The sequence below is a fragment of the Python bivittatus genome, unplaced genomic scaffold (genome assembly GCF_059951505.1).
Source record: "Python bivittatus isolate LINGU-HERP-01145 unplaced genomic scaffold, Pbiv_v1 ctg000680_np1212, whole genome shotgun sequence".
Taxonomy (NCBI): Eukaryota; Metazoa; Chordata; class Lepidosauria; order Squamata; family Pythonidae; genus Python; species Python bivittatus.
The window spans coordinates 10,183,953-10,202,401 of NW_028277095.1; the positions used below are offsets into that span (position 1 = coordinate 10,183,953).

Below are 18,449 nucleotides of genomic sequence, written 5' to 3' on the forward strand. Positions count from 1 at the left end.
CGATGCCCACCGGAACACGGAGGCTCTGCCCGGCGGCGCCGACGGGTTCACCTTTCCGGGGCCGTTCCGGGCGCATTAGCGAGGGGCGGCGGCGGCGGCACGTCCCTCTTCCCGGCCGACCCGGACGCAGCGCTCCGTTCCGGCGGCACCGCGCGGCCTCGCCCGGACGGGTGCCCGGCCCTTCTCCGGGGCAGCCGCGGACGGGTTCGGCCCCAAGGCCCAGTCCGCCGCCCGGCGCCCGGCTAGGCCGCCTCGACGCCCCCAGTCCACGCCGCTCCCTCACGCCGCCGAGCACGCGCGGCTCCCCCGCCTGGGGACGGTCCGGAACGAGGCGCGGGAGAACTTCCGGGGGTGCTGCGCTCCCCGGCCGGCCAGCCGGCCCCGCTTCCCCAGGACTCGGCCACGGCGCCCACCCGCGCGGCTCCGTCACAGGCTTCCCGGCGACGAGCGGCCCCGCTCCGGCGCTCTTCTGCCGAGGCAGAGGGGTCGGCTCCGCGCAGGCGCATTCGAGGCCCCAGCCGACGCGCGGCCCCTTTAAGACGCAGGTAAACACAGCCCGGGCCCACCCCCTCCCCTCCCCCCGCGCGTCAGCCGACGTCGCTGCTGCGCGACCGGCCCTCTTACGCCGCTGCACTGAACCGCGCTATTCTCTAACCTCACGCGGCCGCGGCGCTGCCGCTGGCGCTCGGGGAACCCTTACGCCGAATGCGTGGGGAGGCCGCCGGCCGCGCGCACGCGCAGCAACCTTGCCTAGGTCGCCTGCGGGAGGGGGAGGCGGCGGCGGCGGCAGCGGAGGAGCAGAACATGAATGGAGCAAAATGGCGGATCATGTGCAGGTGAGGCGGAGGGGCCCGCGGCGCGCCCGCCGACGACACCCGGCGCCCGCCGCCGCTCCGCAGGCCCGCCGCCCCGCTGCCCAGGGCCGAGCGGGCGGGCCGAGGGCCGCCGCGGCGCCCACTCGAGGCGCGCCGGCCCGGCCGTCCCTTCCGAGCCCGCGCGGCCGCCGGCCCCCCGCGGGAGACAGGCCCGGACGCCGGGGCGCGCGCGCAGCAGGCCTGGCCCGGGTGGGGCGTCCCTGCCGGCCTGCCGGCGCGGGGGATCTCGGGGGGCCCGGGGCGCCGAGGGGGCGTGGGGCCGCCCGGCGGGCCGCCCTCGGCTCGAATCCGCAAGGAGAAGCGGGGGAGCCTTTCCCTCGGGCTCGGGCGGCCGCGCGTCTCTGCCGGTGACGGGCCATCCCGGCCTCCCCTTCCCACCCCCAGGGCGGTCCGGCCTTTCAGCCCCCGCTCGGGCGGCGCGCGAACCGCTGCTCGTCCGCCGTCTCGTCCTTCGCGCGGCCGGTGGGGAAGTCCCGCCTCGGGGTCGGTCTTGCCGGAGCCCGAGCTCTTCTCCCGTCGCGAGGGGGCTCCGCGCTGGCTCGGGACGCCGGGAGGAACAGGTGGATGGCCGTGGAGGCGCGCCGGTCCTGCCTCGCGAGGGGCCCGGAGCGCGCCTCGGGCTCCTCGACCTGCTGGCGGCCGCTGTGTTTCCACGTGCCCCAGCTTGCCAGGCATTCGGGTACTGGCGAAGTAACGGAGGTGGAAGCCGTGTGCTGCATTTCTGTCCCGGGTAGAATTTGGTTACGCGGAAGAATAAACCTGCATGAGCAGTGTCTGGTCCAGAAGCAATTCTTGGGTGGTGGGTGGGTGGGTCGGTCGGTTGGTAGTTGAAAGGGTTACCCAGAGATCTTGTGCCCACCCCTTGCCTTCCTCATCCCTCCAGTAAATCCTGGAGAAGCGTCTTCTTGCTGTAAGTATCCCCTTGCCCCCAGGTGTCCTTGGGCTGATATGATATCCTGAGGGTAAAGTCAGGTCTCCCTTGAGTCAAGATGAGATCCTGGGGGCACATCTGTGTATTTTCTTGGCAACAATATGGAACTGATTGCCCATCCCTTTCTCCAAATTTTGTGATTGGTTTTTGTTTTTGTTTTAAACTTTGAGCCTGGGTTATAACTTGTTTGATTTCCTGGTAGCCTCACATCCAGGTGCTAACCAGGCCCATCCTCTTTAGCACTCATGATAATTCAGGGTGCTGTCATACAAGATTACGGGCATAGTTAAACAGGTTAGAGTGGGGGGAAACGGTATAATGTACATAGAGAAACAATAATGTCAATATCCAATCTTAGAGTGTAAATCAGCAATATCCAGTATCAGCAGCAAAAATATGACAGGTCAAGTCAAAAGTCAGGAGGTTCCATAAAGTATGAATAAGGCTTAGAAACATGTTTTTTCTATATATATTTGACTGTAGAGGTTTAAATATCAGATGCTCCTGTCTCGAGCTGAATTTGGCTAGTGCTGTTCAAAGCAAATTGCAGGAACTGGATTACTCATAGAAATTACCTACTCTTAAGGGGTCCCTCCAAATAACCTGGCATTCCTATTGTCTCTCTGTCCTTTGGCTCTTGAGAAGGATATTTTCACAGGCTCGGAAGCCATATCTGTGATAGGGCTGTGGTGTCAGAGGCCATGGATGAAAATTTCACCACAATTCCCATTCGTGATACTTGCGACAATGGCACAAACTTGCTTGGCTCTTACCAGTTCCTGTTCTTCCCCCTGTCTTTAGAAGACAGTTTGTCTGAAGAGCCATGACTTCAGAACTTTGAAGCTCCTATCCTCAGCTTATCTTTCTTTGTGGCAATAATTGTGTTGAATAGAAAAAGTGGATCCAAGTGATATGTTTTAAATTTAAAGTTTACTTAATCACAATTTGACTTTCTATGCAATGTGTAAATTGGTTATTTATTTCTGTCCTGCATACATAACTGGTGTTTTCTGGACAAACTGAAAGTCACTGGAACATTCCAAAAAGGAGAAAAAAATAATCCCATCATATTTGTTCAAGACTTAATTTACAGTCAAGATTAGTTTCAAACTCTAGACAAGCTGTACTTTTGAAAATTCTGGTGTTAGATTTCTTCCTTAAAAAATAGTGAAGGGTTGAGGTGACTTGCTTTAAGGACTGCTGGACAGAACCTAGTTTCACAGTCACTAATCCTTAAATGAATACTAATAAATATATTGTTTCATCTTGTAGTTTGGTGTGGGTTTTGGTTTTTTTGGCTAATAAGTTTAGGGGCTAACTTAGAAAGCTGTAACACCAGAGCTAACATTTATTTTCTGAGTAAAGCTATTTTCTCAGTTATTTTCTCTTATTTCATTATATTGAAGTAATGGGTGCCCCAGTTTAGGAAGGTTTAATTAGCCATTTTGTATTGGTACTCAAGATGCTGCCGTGAAGCAAAGAAATATTCAGAGTGATATCAGACTGTTGTGTACAAAAGTATGGCAAAGCCTTGTTCTGCTCTGCTGAGTGACAGCTGTAGCCCCATGTTAAACAGCAGGTTCTATAGGAGTCTCAGAAACCCTATACGGGAACTGTTGCCCATCCTCCTCCTCTACCACATTTCTCCTTTCTCTCTAGTCTCATGTTCCTCAAAGGTAGAGGACCTCCTATTATATATAATTGTATTAATTATATTACATCTATATTATGTCTATTATATATAAGAGTATAACCAGAGCCCTCTTGGGTAGAAGGGACTTGGAGGTGTACCTACAGGGTCGTGTGGAAGATTTTGCAGAGCATCTGTCAAAGAAAATGCTTGGATTCATTGCCAGTTAGATGCTGGTCTTGGTACAGTTCCTGTGGAGGTGCATGGGATGCAGTCAAGCCACGCTATCTGAGAGGAGTTTGAGTGTGTTAGACCTGAGGACCTGGATAGGGTCTTCATGACTGTGAGCTTGGCCACCGGCTTGTTAGACTTATGCCCCTCCTGGCCGGCAAAGGCTTCCCAGGAACTGATGTGTGGTTGGATTTTAATGGTGGTAAATTCTTCAAGAGAGGAAGTGGTTCCTCCACCCCTTAAAGAGACATTGGTCCATCCCCTCTTCAAGAAGCCATCGCTAGATCCAGCTGTACAGGACAAGTGTCAACCAGTATCCAGGTGGTTGCACAGCAGCTTCAGGGGATCCTGAGTGAAACAGTTTCAGACCTGGGTATGGGACTGAAACAGCATTTGTCATACTTTTAGATGACCTCTGGCAGGAGCAGTATGGGTAGTGCATCCATCCTTACTCGACTTGACTTCACGGCAGCCTTTGATAACATTGACCGTGATATCTCTCTGGACTGGCTGTAAGGGTTGGGGGTGGGCGGCACTGTATTGTGCTGATTCTCCTACCCTCACGGCCGGCTCCAGTCAGTGAACCCGCCCTCGGCCCCTACATTGTGGGGTGCCACAGTTAGGTAGTTAGGTACTTTCTCAGCTCCTGTTTAACATCTATATGAAGCTGCTGGGTAAGGTCATCCATAGCCATGGAGTGAGATATCATCAGTATGCTGATGATACCCAGCTGTATATTTCCACCCCTGGTGAAGTAAGTGATGTTGTTTTGGTGCCTGGAGGCTGGGGGGTTTGGACAGGGAACCACACGCTTCAACTCAGCCCTGGCAAGACTGAGTGGCTTTGGGTTTTGGGGCCACCAGTATCTGGGAATTTACTGTCATTAGTTCTGGATGGGGTGACACCCTCCTGCAGTTTACTGGGGGAGCAGTGTTATGGTTTTTTATGGTTTTTATTGTTTTTTAATTATTTTTGTTGGTTTAGGTTATTTTGTTGTTTTGGTTATTTAGTTGTATTGTCTTTGTGTTTTTAACTTCATACACTGCTCAGAGTCACATATGTGAGATGGGTGACTATATAAATTTACCAAATAAATAAATATCTTGCTGTTCGTCACCGAAGACAAATTCCTTGTATATATTTTATACTTGGTCATTAAAGTATTTTGTATTTTGTATTTGTTGTAAATAAATATTGGATTGCCAGCTCACCATATAAACATGGATGGCAATGGGCATTGCACAAGTAATTTGAGTTTTGAAAATGAAAATCTACCAAACACCCTCTTCAACAACATTTTTTCTAACACTACAGAAAATTATTTCTGTGGCATTCTCTTTCTCAGAATGAAATGTATAGCTGCTTTTTCACATTTCTCATTGATTATGAAATAGGTTACTTATTTATTTATATGTCACATTTATATAGCCACCCATCTCACACAAAGCGACTCTGGGCAGTGTACAACAATTAAATTTAAAAAAATAAATAAAAACAAGCATTATAAAGATAAAAAGTTATTAAAATAAAAACATCACAAATGTTTTAAAAATTCAGATTTTAAAATATACAAACCCCACAGAGAGAGCAGAATATCAATTACAGTGGAGTCATCTAAGAATGTCTCCAGTTCCCAAAGACCCCCAGGCCTGATGACACAACCAGGTCTTGAGGGACTTCCTAAACAACAGCAGGGAAGGGGCGAGCCTGACTTCAGGAGGGAGAATGTTCCACAAGGAGGGAGCCACGGCAGAGAAGGCCTGCCTCCTGGGACCCACCAAATGCAAGTCCCTGGCTGATGGAACACGTAGCATACTTCCCCTGCTGGATCTAATGGGATGGGCTGATGTAATTGGGGAGAGGCGGTCCCTCAAATAACCTGGCCCTATGCCATGAAGGGCTTTAAAGGCCAAAAACAACACCTTGAATTGGACCTGGAAGCAAACCGGCAGCCAGTGCAACTCACAGAGCAGACATGTAACGTGTGCTATTCTAGAAGCACACATAATTGCCCGCACTGCCGCATTATTAGGTTGTTATTCTCTCAGGTTCTGCTGAGAGAAAGTGATTGTAACATTTTTGAGACTAACCCTGTAGCTTCTGAATCTTAATCATTAAGTACTGTAAGGCTTCCAAGTTGCGTGTCAGAGGTGGGCATGGAACACATTATGACCTGATAACTCCCATTTATGATCCCTAGAGACTATCCCCATTAAAATAGATTTGGAATTTGAGGCCTTACCTTGCATACCTATGGGGAGATCAACTCTGCTGTTTAAAATAATATATTTTTAATTTGTGGCCTATAATCTTCAGGTGGGTGAAATATTCTAGGTTGGCCAATCTAGAGGGAAAAATCATAAGTGCTAAGGCACAGGAAAAAAAGGATGAATTATGTTGTATAAAATAAATGTAACAGCATGGATTAAGCTCTAATGTGATTGTTACTGTCTTTTTAAACATTTAATTCCTCTGGTTTCAGTGCATATACTTTGTGTATATTTACATTTGCCATTGAGTCAGTGTTGACTCCTGGCAACTGCCTGGACCCTGCAGTTTTCTTGGCAAGGTTCAGAAATGGGTTGCCATTGCCTGCTTCCTAAGGCTGAGAGAGAATGACTGGCCCAAGGTCACCTGGCTGGCTTTGTGCTTAAGGTGGGACTAGAACTCACAGTCTCCTGGTTTCTTGCCTGATGCCTTAACCACTACAGGTAGTCCTCGCTTAATGACAATTGAGACTGGCAACTCCATCACTATGTGATGCAGTCATTAAGCGAGACATGTGACTGTGACTTGTGATTTTACTGCTGGCTTCTCCATTGACTCAGAAGCCTACTGTGAAACGCATAAATGGCAATCATGGGACCACAAGACACTGCAACGGTCATAAACACCCACTGGTTGCAAAGTGCCTGAATTTTGATCCCATGAACACTGGGACACTGTGATGGTTGTAAGTGTGAGACTGGTCATAAATTTTACTTTTTCAGCACCATTGTATCTTTGAACTGTCGCTAAACAGGGCAGTTGTTAAGTGAGGACTACCAAACTAGGTCTCATAGTTACCATAGTTGTATAAAATACAAACTGTGAGGGGGATTCTGAAAATGGACTTAATGCCTCATGGCAAGTATTCCAGTTACAGTAGATTGCTCCAACTTAAGAACATAGAGCAAGCCACATAATGGGACAGAAAGCACATAAACAGCCATCTCAAGTTTGCCAAAATACACTAAGATGATCCAGCAGACCATTGGAACAGTGTTCTGTGAACAAGTGAAGCAAAAGTGCAACTTTCTGGTATTAATGAGAAATATTATGTTTGGAGAAGATGAAACACTGTATTTCATCCAAAACACTTCATTGGCGTATCATGGTTTGGGTCTGCTTTGCAGCTTCAGGACCTGAATGACTTGCAGTCATTGAGTGAATAATAAATTTTGAACTGCACCAGTGAGCTCTACAGAAGCATGTTGCAGTATCCATCCTCGAGCTGAAGCTTAAACAGATGTGAGTCGTGATCCTCAACACATAAGTAAACTCTACAATGAAATGGCTGAAGCAGAAGAAATTCTGCATTTGGGAATGGGCATCCTAAAGCACGGACCCTAACCCAACTGAAATGCCGTGGTGTGATCTGAAGCGAAACCACCCCAAAATACCAGCGTGCTAAAACATTTCTGCACTGTAATGAGGAATGGGTCAAAATCCCCAAGCCAATATGTGGGATTGGTTAATAAGTACGGAAGCATTTGGTTGAAGTCATTGCTGCTGAAAGAAGTGCCACCAGTCACTACCTCTAAAACTTCACATGTTTCTTCCAGTGAAAACAGTGTTAAGCAGAGACATGACACTTTACACGGGCTGGTGTGTTTGTTTAACCAGAATCCTTCATCTATTAATCAGACATAGATGAAGTTCAGCTCCTGCTGTAAGTCACAGCACTGCAGTATTATTAATAGTTTTAATGGGTTTGAAAACTTCTTCTCACCATTCTGTGTGTAGTTTATATATGCTTACCATATTTACTTACTTACACACCTGTTTCATCATAGTCCCATCACCATGTTCTCTTGAAGTTTATCTGTCAATACCAATTCATGTAGTTTGAATGTCTGTCTAGCTGAATTTGTAGAACCAATGATTTTCATAGTATTGGGGAAAGAACAAGCCAGCATCACAAAATGGCAGCTTGTGGAACTAGGATTAAGCAGTGGTTCTCAGCTTTTTGTATTTTAAATTCCACAAGTTATTCCTTCAAAGAACATGGGACCCACTACAATAGGAACAAAAAGACCACTTTTTTGAGCAGGGCATCTATCTGTTTGCAGGCATCCTGATATATTTATCATTTACAATGAACTTGAAGATGTTATTAAAGTTTTTATTATTAAAGTTATTAAAGCGATTTTCCCTGAGGTAGAGATCATTTTTGGTATGTGTGTCATTAGTCGAGAATCACTGGGCTGATACGTTTACGATTGTTATACCTTAAAAAATGATGGCTTACTTCAGTGGAAGGAGGGGTTGCTGTAGAGCTGCAGAGAAGAGGTAAAATGTTTGCAGTAAGTGCAGACATTAACTCTTGTTAATGCATTCATTGAAGGGTGAGTTCGGTGCTGCAGGATGCTTATTTTCCTCACAGAGCTATATAAGGACAAGTTATAGAGATCAGTGAGGCTACAGAGAAATCAGTACAGTGGTACCTCGGGATACGAACTTAATCCGTTCCGTGACTCTGGTTGCAACTCGAGTTGGTCTCAAGTCGAGGTAAAGTTTCCCATAGGGTTCAATGTAAATCCGGTTAATCCGTGCCGCCCTCCGCCCGAATTTGGTCGCAACCCGAGGCAATTTTCTCTTCAGAGCCTTACTCCCGCCAAGCCTGCTCTGCATTTTCTTTGGAGCCATGCTAACACGCACACCAAAAACCTTCGCAAAACACCGCAAAACACACCACAAGCCTCACCGAACGTCTCCTTGCTACCGCGACCTCACCCACAGGAAGCCGCGACCGCGTGGCAGCAGGGAAAATGGCTGCGGATCCGGTTCGTAAGTAGAGGCGTTCGTATCCCGAGGTACCACTGTATTTCCAATAGAAGAGAATATAGGTAGCTCATGGTTGAACTGTTGGGTTCTTGGTGCTCTCTGAACTTGGTTGTCTTCATGCAACGTTTCATTACCAGGCTAGGTAATATCATCAGTGTGAGGAAGAGTGGGGTTTGCTGGCTTCTTATATATAGTTTGACTTTTTAACTACATTAATGTGGATGTTTATATTTTTAACTGTTTTTGAGGTTTTATTTTAATTGTGAGCTGCCCAGAGTTACCCTCTGGGGGAGATGGGTAGCATATAAATTTAATAAATAAATAGAATCTGAGGGTTGGAAGAGACTTGGGAGGTCTTCCAGTCCAACTCCCTGCCCAGGGCAAGAATTCTCTGACTGTTCCAGACAAATGGCTGTCTGGTCTTTTCTTGAAAACCTCCAGAGATGGAGCCCCCAAAATTCCAAGAGGCAGGCTAGTCCAGAGTCAGGAAATTCCTCCTTAGTTCAAGTTTGGATCTCAAGCTTCCACCCATTGGTTCTGGTCTTACCCTCAGGTGCTAGGAAGAATCAATCTGCTGCCTCTTCCCTGTGACATCCTTTCAGGTATTGGAAGGCTGCTATCATGCCTTCCCATCGCCTAAGCTAAACAGACCAAGTTTCTTTAACCGCTCTTCACAGAATTTAGCCTCCAAGCTCCTTACCATCTTTGTACTCTTTCTATAATAGCTTGCCCTGCGAGTCTTGGTGGGGTGTGGCTTCTATGCAGAGCAGTTCCACCTATGTCTGCTAACTTCAACAGGACTTATTCCCAAGGGGGCATGGATAAAGTGAAAGTTGCCAGTTCCTTTAAAAAACAGGAGAGAGCAAAAAGGGAGTGTCCCCAAGTGTCAGTAAAAATACTTTGGCTCAGTGCATTTCAAAATTACTCCTTGATCAAGGGCACACTATGTGCATTGTGTATTGTAAATATATATACGTACCCACACAATATATATATGCAATATAACTACCCTTTGTTAGTTCTTCTAGATAGTCTAGAAAACTCATCTAAATAACATGAGCAAAGTACAAAGGATTCATTTGGGATCAAAGTAGATTACACTTAATCTACTTGGCAAAAAAATATGGATAAACAAGGAAAAGAATAAGAAAGAATTCCAAGTTCATCTTACTCAAGAATCCTTAGGAGGAACAAACTGCCCATAACTTTAGCAGTATAGTTCTGCTCTTGATTTCAGAGCTTGTCAGTGCAGGAAGTCCATCTGGGTTCAATATTTAGTATGAGATCAAGGTATATTTAATAAAAAATTAGTAACTTTTTGCAAAGTCCTGGAAGAAGATCCTAATCTTGAATTTCAAACGTTAACAAAAAAAGTTTGAAAAGTCTCCTAAAACACATTGTATGCCGTCAGTATGCTGACAATGTAGAGTACTAAAGAAAGGAGAAGTTCATGGCTGAATTTTGCTAAGAATGATTATTGCCTGTTTGTTTTTATACAGGTCATTTTGGCTATTCATTAGCATTTTAAAAAAAACTGGAAAAGGTCAGTCAATGTTACATGAAAACAATTAATATAAATACATCAGGGGAAGTTGGACTAGACCACAGACCAGTCTTCAAACAGACCATGATGTCATACATTAAAGTTTACTATGCTTGTAGAACAGTATCATAAATGATGCCCTGTATTAGCCACCCTTAAATTATTTCACTGCCCTCATTTATTACTATAATCCAAATTAGTGCCACATATAATCATTAAGGCAGTGATTTTACCAGGAAAGTATATGCAGAAGGAAGCACAAAGTATCCTCCGTTAGTTTTTGTTTTTTTTAAAGCTGCTCTTAAGTTCATAATAGCTGTATGGCCATCCACTTTCACCTACATTTCATGCACATCTAGAAAATAACACTTTAGATTTATTCTAATCAATTACCAACTGTTTCTTTAGTACCTACAATATCCTAGAAAGTAGGTAACAGCGAAACTGGGTGAATTCATGGTTGTGAAAGCAAAACTGCATAACACCTGACATGCTCTTCAAGCAAAAATAATTGGTTAACTCTAAATAAAGGTCAAAACATCCTTAAGTCCTAGTGATGATATAGATACAAACATGCAGCTTTCTTGGTTGTTCTGCAGAAGTGCCTTCTGAGGCGGGGGGGGGAGGTTCTCCCTCTCCAGACTACTTTGTAGCCCTGGGATTCCCATCCAGATGGGAAGTCCTGCTTGATGTCTGCCTAGAAAAGGTTGGCTGGTCCTGTCATTGCCATGAATTGGAACTATTCAAGGATTGAATGAGAAACAAAAGCCGATCATTATTTGTGTTTTTGTCTCATTTGAACTATGATATAACAAAAGTTTGAAAAGTAAACTAATGTTGCGTGCATAGGCATAAGGTTTTGTGTAATTTTATGTTTTTTGTTTGATCCCCCAAAGAGATACTTTTTCAAATATTTCCCCTCAAGTTGGGCATCCTCTTTATAAACATATAAAGTTACACAACCACATGAGGAATAATTGTACTTCATTATAAACAGTATTCACATTCATTTAGCATCTGGCTAAACTGTTGTATTCTCAGGCTTTTTAAGCGATGTTAATGTCTTGTTACTCAGCCGGTTTCATGCTAATAGTGGTTTTAGCTCCTTTCCTGATAGATTCTTCATAGATATTATGATTTATATTATATTGTTGGTATATTAAAGATGGGAGGATTTTTAGGATTAGCTATTAGATCGATCGATCTATCTTCTATGATACCTGGAGAACTTGCTAGACAATATCACTATAGGAGTCCATTTTTTTTTTAAAATTAATTACTACACATAGCAGTTAAATCCAAACATTTTAATCCATACATTCACATGGACAAAAAGCACACTTGTTGAAGGCAGAAGTGTTTTGGAGTCAGAAGATTAGAAAAAAGGCAAGGTTAAGGGACCAGGGCTGTACTGCATTTGAACTCAAGGGCAGCAGGATATGGCAGTAGCAGCTAAGTGGAGGTGGGAAAGGATGGTGCTGGAAAGTACAAGGGAAAGGGAGGATGGACCAGTTGGATATGCTGTCCTTGAATTTTATGTATTTATTTTATTCAGTTTGGATGCTGCCCAACTCCAGTCGACTCTAGGTGGTTCACAACATAAAAACCAAACCAACAAATATGTAGTCAAAAAGCCTGAAGAATATAACAGTGACAAGATGGCAGATCTAGTCAACAACAACAACAGCAAAATATTATATACTCAACAAGGGGCTCCAAGCACCCTAACCCAATCCTTTGGAGAAGAGCCAGGATTCAGGGGTGCTGGTAACTAAGCTGAGTTGAGGAAAGGAAGGCACTGGGAAGATTGGTGAATGGACTGGCATTCAGGAGAAGGATAGACCCGTTCAAATTTTGTTGCAGCTGAAACATGAAACAATCAAAATAGTAATGCCTGGGTTTCAGCTTAGCCAAACTATGATCTATCTGGAACAGTCAGTTGAACTTCCAAACTATAGTGTATTTGCTTGAGGTTCAGACAATACCCATATTCTGGTTTATACATTCTTATCTATTATTACCCATCTAACCAAGAAAATTATGTGGATGGTGCTTCCAAAACAAACTGAAGCTCTTTCAAAGGGGCATGAAATAATAAAAAATGGAAAACTTTAATACCCTTCAATTTTTGGAAGACAAATTCTTCAGAACAAAATTTGCCAGACTTTGTTTGATCTCATGGTTAACTTCTAATTAAATTTTGGGAATATTGTAGACCCAGAGGAAATGAACAGGAGTTTGGCAGAGGTGTCCATTTGAGGAAAGTGAAGAGGAAGAGCTGAAGAGGGGAGGGACTGATGACTGATTGGTGCTGATTGCCCATTTTTGTATGATTGGAGCATTGCTTCCTGCTTAGTTAATTGTGGCAACTTCCAGAGAGTGAGCTCACTGAGCCAATGAACAGGGAATGCAAACAGGAGTTTGGTAGGGGAGGCTTTTCCTCCCTTTCTTTCCTATTCATCTGAAGATGACAAGAACCCTGTATGTTGCAGATGCAAGCTGACTGCCCTCTTGGAAGAGAAGGTGAATGGGCTGAAAGCAAAACTTTCCTTTCCAGCTTATCAGGGTAGATGAGGAATTCTTAAGTCAGACACAGGAAACACTTGTGGAGAACAACAGCATCAGAAAATCTCTTAGAAGATAAAAGAAACCCTTTGCGCAACTTTGTGTTGTGTACCAGTTGTACCTGCTCCTGGACCAAGAGGCTCTACTCACAGTCACTTTTGCCTTGGTCACCTCCCAAATGGACTGTAATACACTCTACATAGGGCTGCCCTTGAAGAGTATCCAGAAGCTACAGCTAGAACATGGCCATGTGCTCCTTGGTCAGCACACATTACAACTCTGCTCCATGAGCTGCGTGGCTGCCAGTAGGCTTCCAGGTTCAATTCAAGATGCTGGTGATGACCTATAAAGCCTGTCATGGCATGACCTCGGTTATTTGAGGGGCCACCTCTCCCCAGTTACATCTACTCGTCCAATCAGGTTCAGCAGGAGAGCCATGCTCCAAGTCCCGCCTACTAGGAAGAGCCATCTGGCAGGACCTGGGAAGAGCGCCTTTTTTGTCATGGCACCTGCCCTTTGGAATATGATTCCCCCACAGTAAGTTTTAATATTTTTTTATATTGTATTTTGTAAGTGTTGTAAGCTGCCCAGAGTCACGTGTGTGTGATGTGCAGCTATATGAATTGAAGTAATAAATAAATGTGAGTGGGATGGAGGAAAACAGCACAAAGAACCAAGCCTGTTATGAAGAACTTTTTTCCTTTGGAGAATCAGAATAGGCTCCAGAGCCTCCCCACTGAGAATGTATTCCAGATTCCTGGATGAAGAACAGTTGACTCAAGCCTAGCCTCAGGGACTGAGAAAGAGAATTCTATGGGCTTGCGAAGCTTGCCCTAAGGAGGAGGAAGTAACAGCTGCTGGTGATCAGAGACTCCTTTAAGGAGAGGGACAAAGCAGCAATCTCTCAGCTTGGTAGCCTGTCAAGAGGAGTGCTGCTTTCCTGAGACTCACCTTCAGGACTCTCAAAATATTTTAATTCCACTGACAAATATCCCTTCCTACTGATGCAATTTGGAACAAATGACACAGCCTTGAAGACACTGCAAGGGAGCATGAAGTGTTGGACAGGATGGTGAAGCTGGGGCATAGGTGGTGCGTTCTTCACTCTTTCTTGCTGAAGAATGTGGCCCAGGAAGAGAAAATACTGGAAGCAAATAACTGGCTACGCAGATGATGCCAGTGGGAATTACTTGGATTCTTCAATCATGGGATGCGTTTCCATGATGAGGGATTCTTGATAGGACACAAGTTGCACCTCAGTAGAACTGGGAAGAATGTTTTTGGAAGGTACCTTACAAGCCTGATTTCAGATGAATCCTGTGTAGGGGAGAGAAGAAAACCCAGAAAATGGTACAATGCCAAGTATAGGGAATGGGAGTTATACACAAGATGTGGATGTACCCAATAACAAGCATATAAATACAGGAAGGAACATGACCCAAAGTTTCTAGTTTCTAGTATTCTAGGGTGACCTTGGGCCAATCACTTCCTCTGAGCCCTAGGAAGAAGGCAAGGGCAAACCATTGCCAAGAAAACTGCATGGACTTGTCCCGGCAGTTGCCAAAAGTCAAAAGTGATTTGAAGGCACAAATATGTGTGTGTGCGTGTGCATATGTATATATGTATATGCATATGTATGTATGTAATTTATATATATGGGGGGAAGCACAGCTAAGAATATAAGATGGGGAGCCATACTGAGCAGCAGTAGGTGTTACATAGATCTGGGTTTCTTGGTGGAGCCAACAGTATGATGCACCGTGATGCTCCCACTGATCCATCTGTATGTTATAACCAAAGTTTTTAGCCCATTTCATCATGCAATCTTTAACCACTTTGGTCTAGTGTTTAAGGCCCTAAGCTAGAAAGCAGGAGATGGTGAGTTCTAGTCCTGCCTTAGGCATGAAAGCTGGCTGGGTGACTTTGGGCCAGCCCCTCTCTCTCAGCCCAACTCACCTCACAGGGTTGTTGTTGTAGGGGAAATAGGAGGAGGAAGGAGTATTAGGTATGTTTGCCACCCTGACTTATTTATAAAAATAAGGTGGGATAAAAAAAATATTAAAAAAACTTGTTCAAATCTCAACAAAAGTTTATACGTTTTTGCAATCACATGTTCATCATTTGTACATCAGTTTCAAATTCTGTCTTATGTTGTTCAATTGCAGTTACCTTTTTATCTGCATTAAATCTTTCTCTTAGTTGCGCATATGAAAACCATTGAATCCCTCTGCAGTCAGTTGTTCTCTTGACTTCATCTTAAGTTCTCCATGTTCTTATACTAACAAATCTTGATATATTAACCATTTCTCTTTGCCCGCTGTTTCTTTTCTGTAAAATGCTTCTTGTGCTGAGAGCAGTAAAGGTATTTTTGGGCACAGCCTGGGCTTGTATCTATTCCATAGTCTTAATATGGCACTTCTCACATAATGATTTTAAAAATCTATATTAACTTTAGTGTGCCATAAGAAGCTATGCCAACCAATCCTCATGTTATATTCTTCTAATTCTAACAGTTTCTTGTTTCTCAGCAACACTCTTTCATCCAAACTAAACAGCAAACTGCAATATACAATTTGAAATTTGGCAGTCTTAGTCCTCCTCTTTCCTTTGCATCTTGAAGAATTTTATATTTAATCCTTTGTTTCTTCCTCTGTCATATAAATCTAGATATATCTTTTTGCCATTTCTTAAAAGGTGCATCATTTTTCAAAACAGGTGTTGTTTGAAATGCCCCAATATTTTACTTTTTTAATCTGAAAACCATTTTTTCAATTAAGTCCTTTTGATCTTCCATTCTCATATTTTTTTGTTTTCATCTTCATTTTCTCCTTATTCATTTTAAATCCAACTAATGTACTAAATTCCTTCAACTTTTCCATTAATCTATTCCTTCCATAGGCTTTTCCAAAATTAAAACCAAATCATCTGCAAATGCCCTTAATTTATATACTTCTCATTTAACCTTCACCCCAGCTATTCTCCCATCTTGTCTTATTTCTCTGTTCAAAACTTTAAGAGCCAAAATGAACAGCAGTGGCGAAAGCGGGCATCCTTGACTTGTCTCTTCTTGTATAGCACAGGGTTTTGTCAATTCTGCATTAACTATTATTTGTGCTGTTTGTAATGTATATATCGATTTCACCCCTTTAATAAAGTTTTATCCAAATTCCATATTTTCCAAGATTTTAAATAGAAAAGTCCAATTCAAACCATCAAAAGCTTTTTCTGCATCAGCGTGGTTTGTTTTTCATTATGATGTTCCAAATATTCTAAGATATTAAGAATATTTCTAATATTATCTCTTAACTATCTTTTAGGCAAAAAGCTACATTGGTCTTTGTAGGACGCTTTTCATCCTTTCAGCTAAAATCACAGTAAATATTTTATAATCATTCAATAATGATATAGGTTGATAATTTTTTATTAAGGTCAGGTCCTGACTTTGTGAATTAATGCTTCATTTGCATCTGTCCAGCTTTCAGGTATCCTTTCCCTTTCCAAAATGGAATTTGTTTTCTGAAGAGATTGCAACATTGTTCAAAATTTTTATAATAGGAGGCTGGCAATCCATCTAGGCCAGGACCTTTCCCTATTTTAGTCTTTTTTATAGCCTCACAGATTTCCCTTATTGTTATAAGTCCGTTCATCATCTGATTTTGTCTGCCCATTATCTTTGGTAAATTTTGTTTCTTTAAATATTTCTCTACTTTTACCAGGGAATCTCTTCTCCTTTGTAAAGTTTTGCATAATACTGGTGAAATATTCTTTGCATATTTTTTGTAGATTTTTTATCCCACCTTTATTATTTTTATACATAACTCAAGATGGAGAACATATGTAATGCTCCTTCCTCCTCCTATTTTCCCCACAACAACAACCCTGTGAGGTGAGTTGGACTGAGATAGAGAGACTGGCCTAAAGTCACCCAGCCGACTTTCGTGTCTAAGGCAGGATGAGAACTCACTGTCTCCTGGTTTCTAGCCTGGTGCCTTCACCACTAGACCAAACTGGCTCTCAGTTGGTAACAGTATTTGCCTTATCTGTTACCATAGCATTCCCATTTTGTAATTTTAATATTTTCTTCTCACTTTATTTTCTCACCTTATATACTAACCATTTCCCCAGTTTATTTGCTGTCTCAAAGTTCTTTTGTTTTGCAAAATTAATTTTTGTGTCCATTTCTTTAATTGTTAACATAGAAAGCTAGCACTGTAAAAGTTTAATTTGCTATGATATACTTTTTCTTCCTGGAGACCTCTTTAGTTCTTCCTCTTTCATTTTTACCTCCTTGAAGATTTTCTGCATCTTCTCTTCTCTTTGTCTTTCCAATTTGCTATTTTGCTGTATAAATGCCCTCATAAAGGCTTTACTAGCATCCCATACTGTCCTTATATCAGTGCCTTTATTTAGATTAATCTCAATTTTTTTTCCAATTTCCTTTTACAGTCCTCAATTATTGATTCTTTTTGTAACAGAGTTTCATTTAGCCTCCATCTATAAGTTCTAACTTTCCATTTGACAATGGGTTATGATCTGAAAAAGTCCTTGGCAATATCTCCACTTTGTTAATACATGTAGTAAGCTTATTAGGAGTCCAAATATCTATTCTTGACAAAGATCTGTGTATTTTAGAGAAGTATGTGTATTCTTTAGAATCACAATTTGTATGTTGCCAACTATTTATAAGCTCAAAGTTATCCATCATTTCAAAAAATATTTTCGGTAGTTTACCTTGTGTTAATTTAATTCCTTTCATAGAGGTTCTGTCTTTTTTGGGCAAACCACTCCATTCCAGTCTCCCCAAAATCACCAATTTTCATAAGGTATTTCTATCCATTTTTCCATAAGTCCTTTAAAAATATAGCTTTATTTTCATTTGGGCATATATTCCCATTATCATAATCTTAGTTTCATTCAAATTAATTTCAGCCCCTACATATCGCCCATGATCATCATTCATAATCAAATTTGGTTGTAATTGTGGATTTATGTATAATACAACTCCATTTTTCTTAGTTGTCCCTGCCAAAATAAATTCTTGTCCCAAATATTTATGTCAAATATTTTTTAATCTTTTTTTCATAGAAGTCTTTCCTGTAGGCAAATTTATTTATATTTCAAATTTAGTCACCACCCATCTCACTCAGCAACTCTGGGCAGTTTACAATAAAATAAGAATAAAAAGCAATAAAAATACAATAAAAACAGTAATCAGAAGTCACCCAACATTATATCTTGTTTTAGTTTAAAGAAAAATTCCTTTTTTCTTTTTTGTGGAGTTTTTGCTTCCATTTACAGTATATCCCATTGTTTAAAACCCATGTTCATGTTGTAAACTTAGAAAAGTCTATACCTGTAGCGCCTAACACATTTGTTTCCTCCTGATCTTCTTGCTGTATTTATTGTATAGTTCCCTCCTTTTGATCCAATTGCATCTCCTCCAGTTCCTCTTTAGATCTTTCATAAAAATCTTTCGCCTTCTGGATTGAATTAATTTGGCATCTTTGTTGCTTAAAGGTTAAAATTACTCATTCCAATTTGTCCCAGCGGAATGGAATCCTCCTCTGTTTAAGTTTGTCTGTCAAAAAGGTGTATTCTTTTTTCTTGTGCAGTATTAGGTATTTTATT

The 18,449-nt window shown here is 42.7% G+C and overlaps 2 protein-coding genes across 3 annotated transcripts in view; one reads left to right on the forward strand and one right to left on the reverse strand.

The window, feature by feature from the left end:
- Positions 1–806, reverse strand: part of LOC112542916 (uncharacterized) — a 69,990-nt gene extending 69,184 nt beyond the window's left edge. The window contains exons 1-2 of the mRNA XM_088151905.1: positions 666–806; positions 52–532 (exon numbers count right to left, since the gene is read on the reverse strand). Of these exons, the coding sequence (XP_088008031.1) occupies positions 52–532; positions 666–806 (622 nt within the window). The remainder of the gene's footprint in view (positions 1–51; positions 533–665) is intronic.
- The window catches only part of XPO7 (exportin 7), a 71,445-nt gene continuing 53,638 nt past the window's right edge, over positions 643–18,449 (forward strand). For both annotated transcript variants that reach the window (XM_088151958.1, XM_088151959.1), the window contains exon 1: positions 643–836. In XM_088151958.1, the coding sequence (XP_088008084.1) occupies positions 819–836 (18 nt within the window). In that variant the 5' untranslated portion in view covers positions 643–818. The remainder of the gene's footprint in view (positions 837–18,449) is intronic.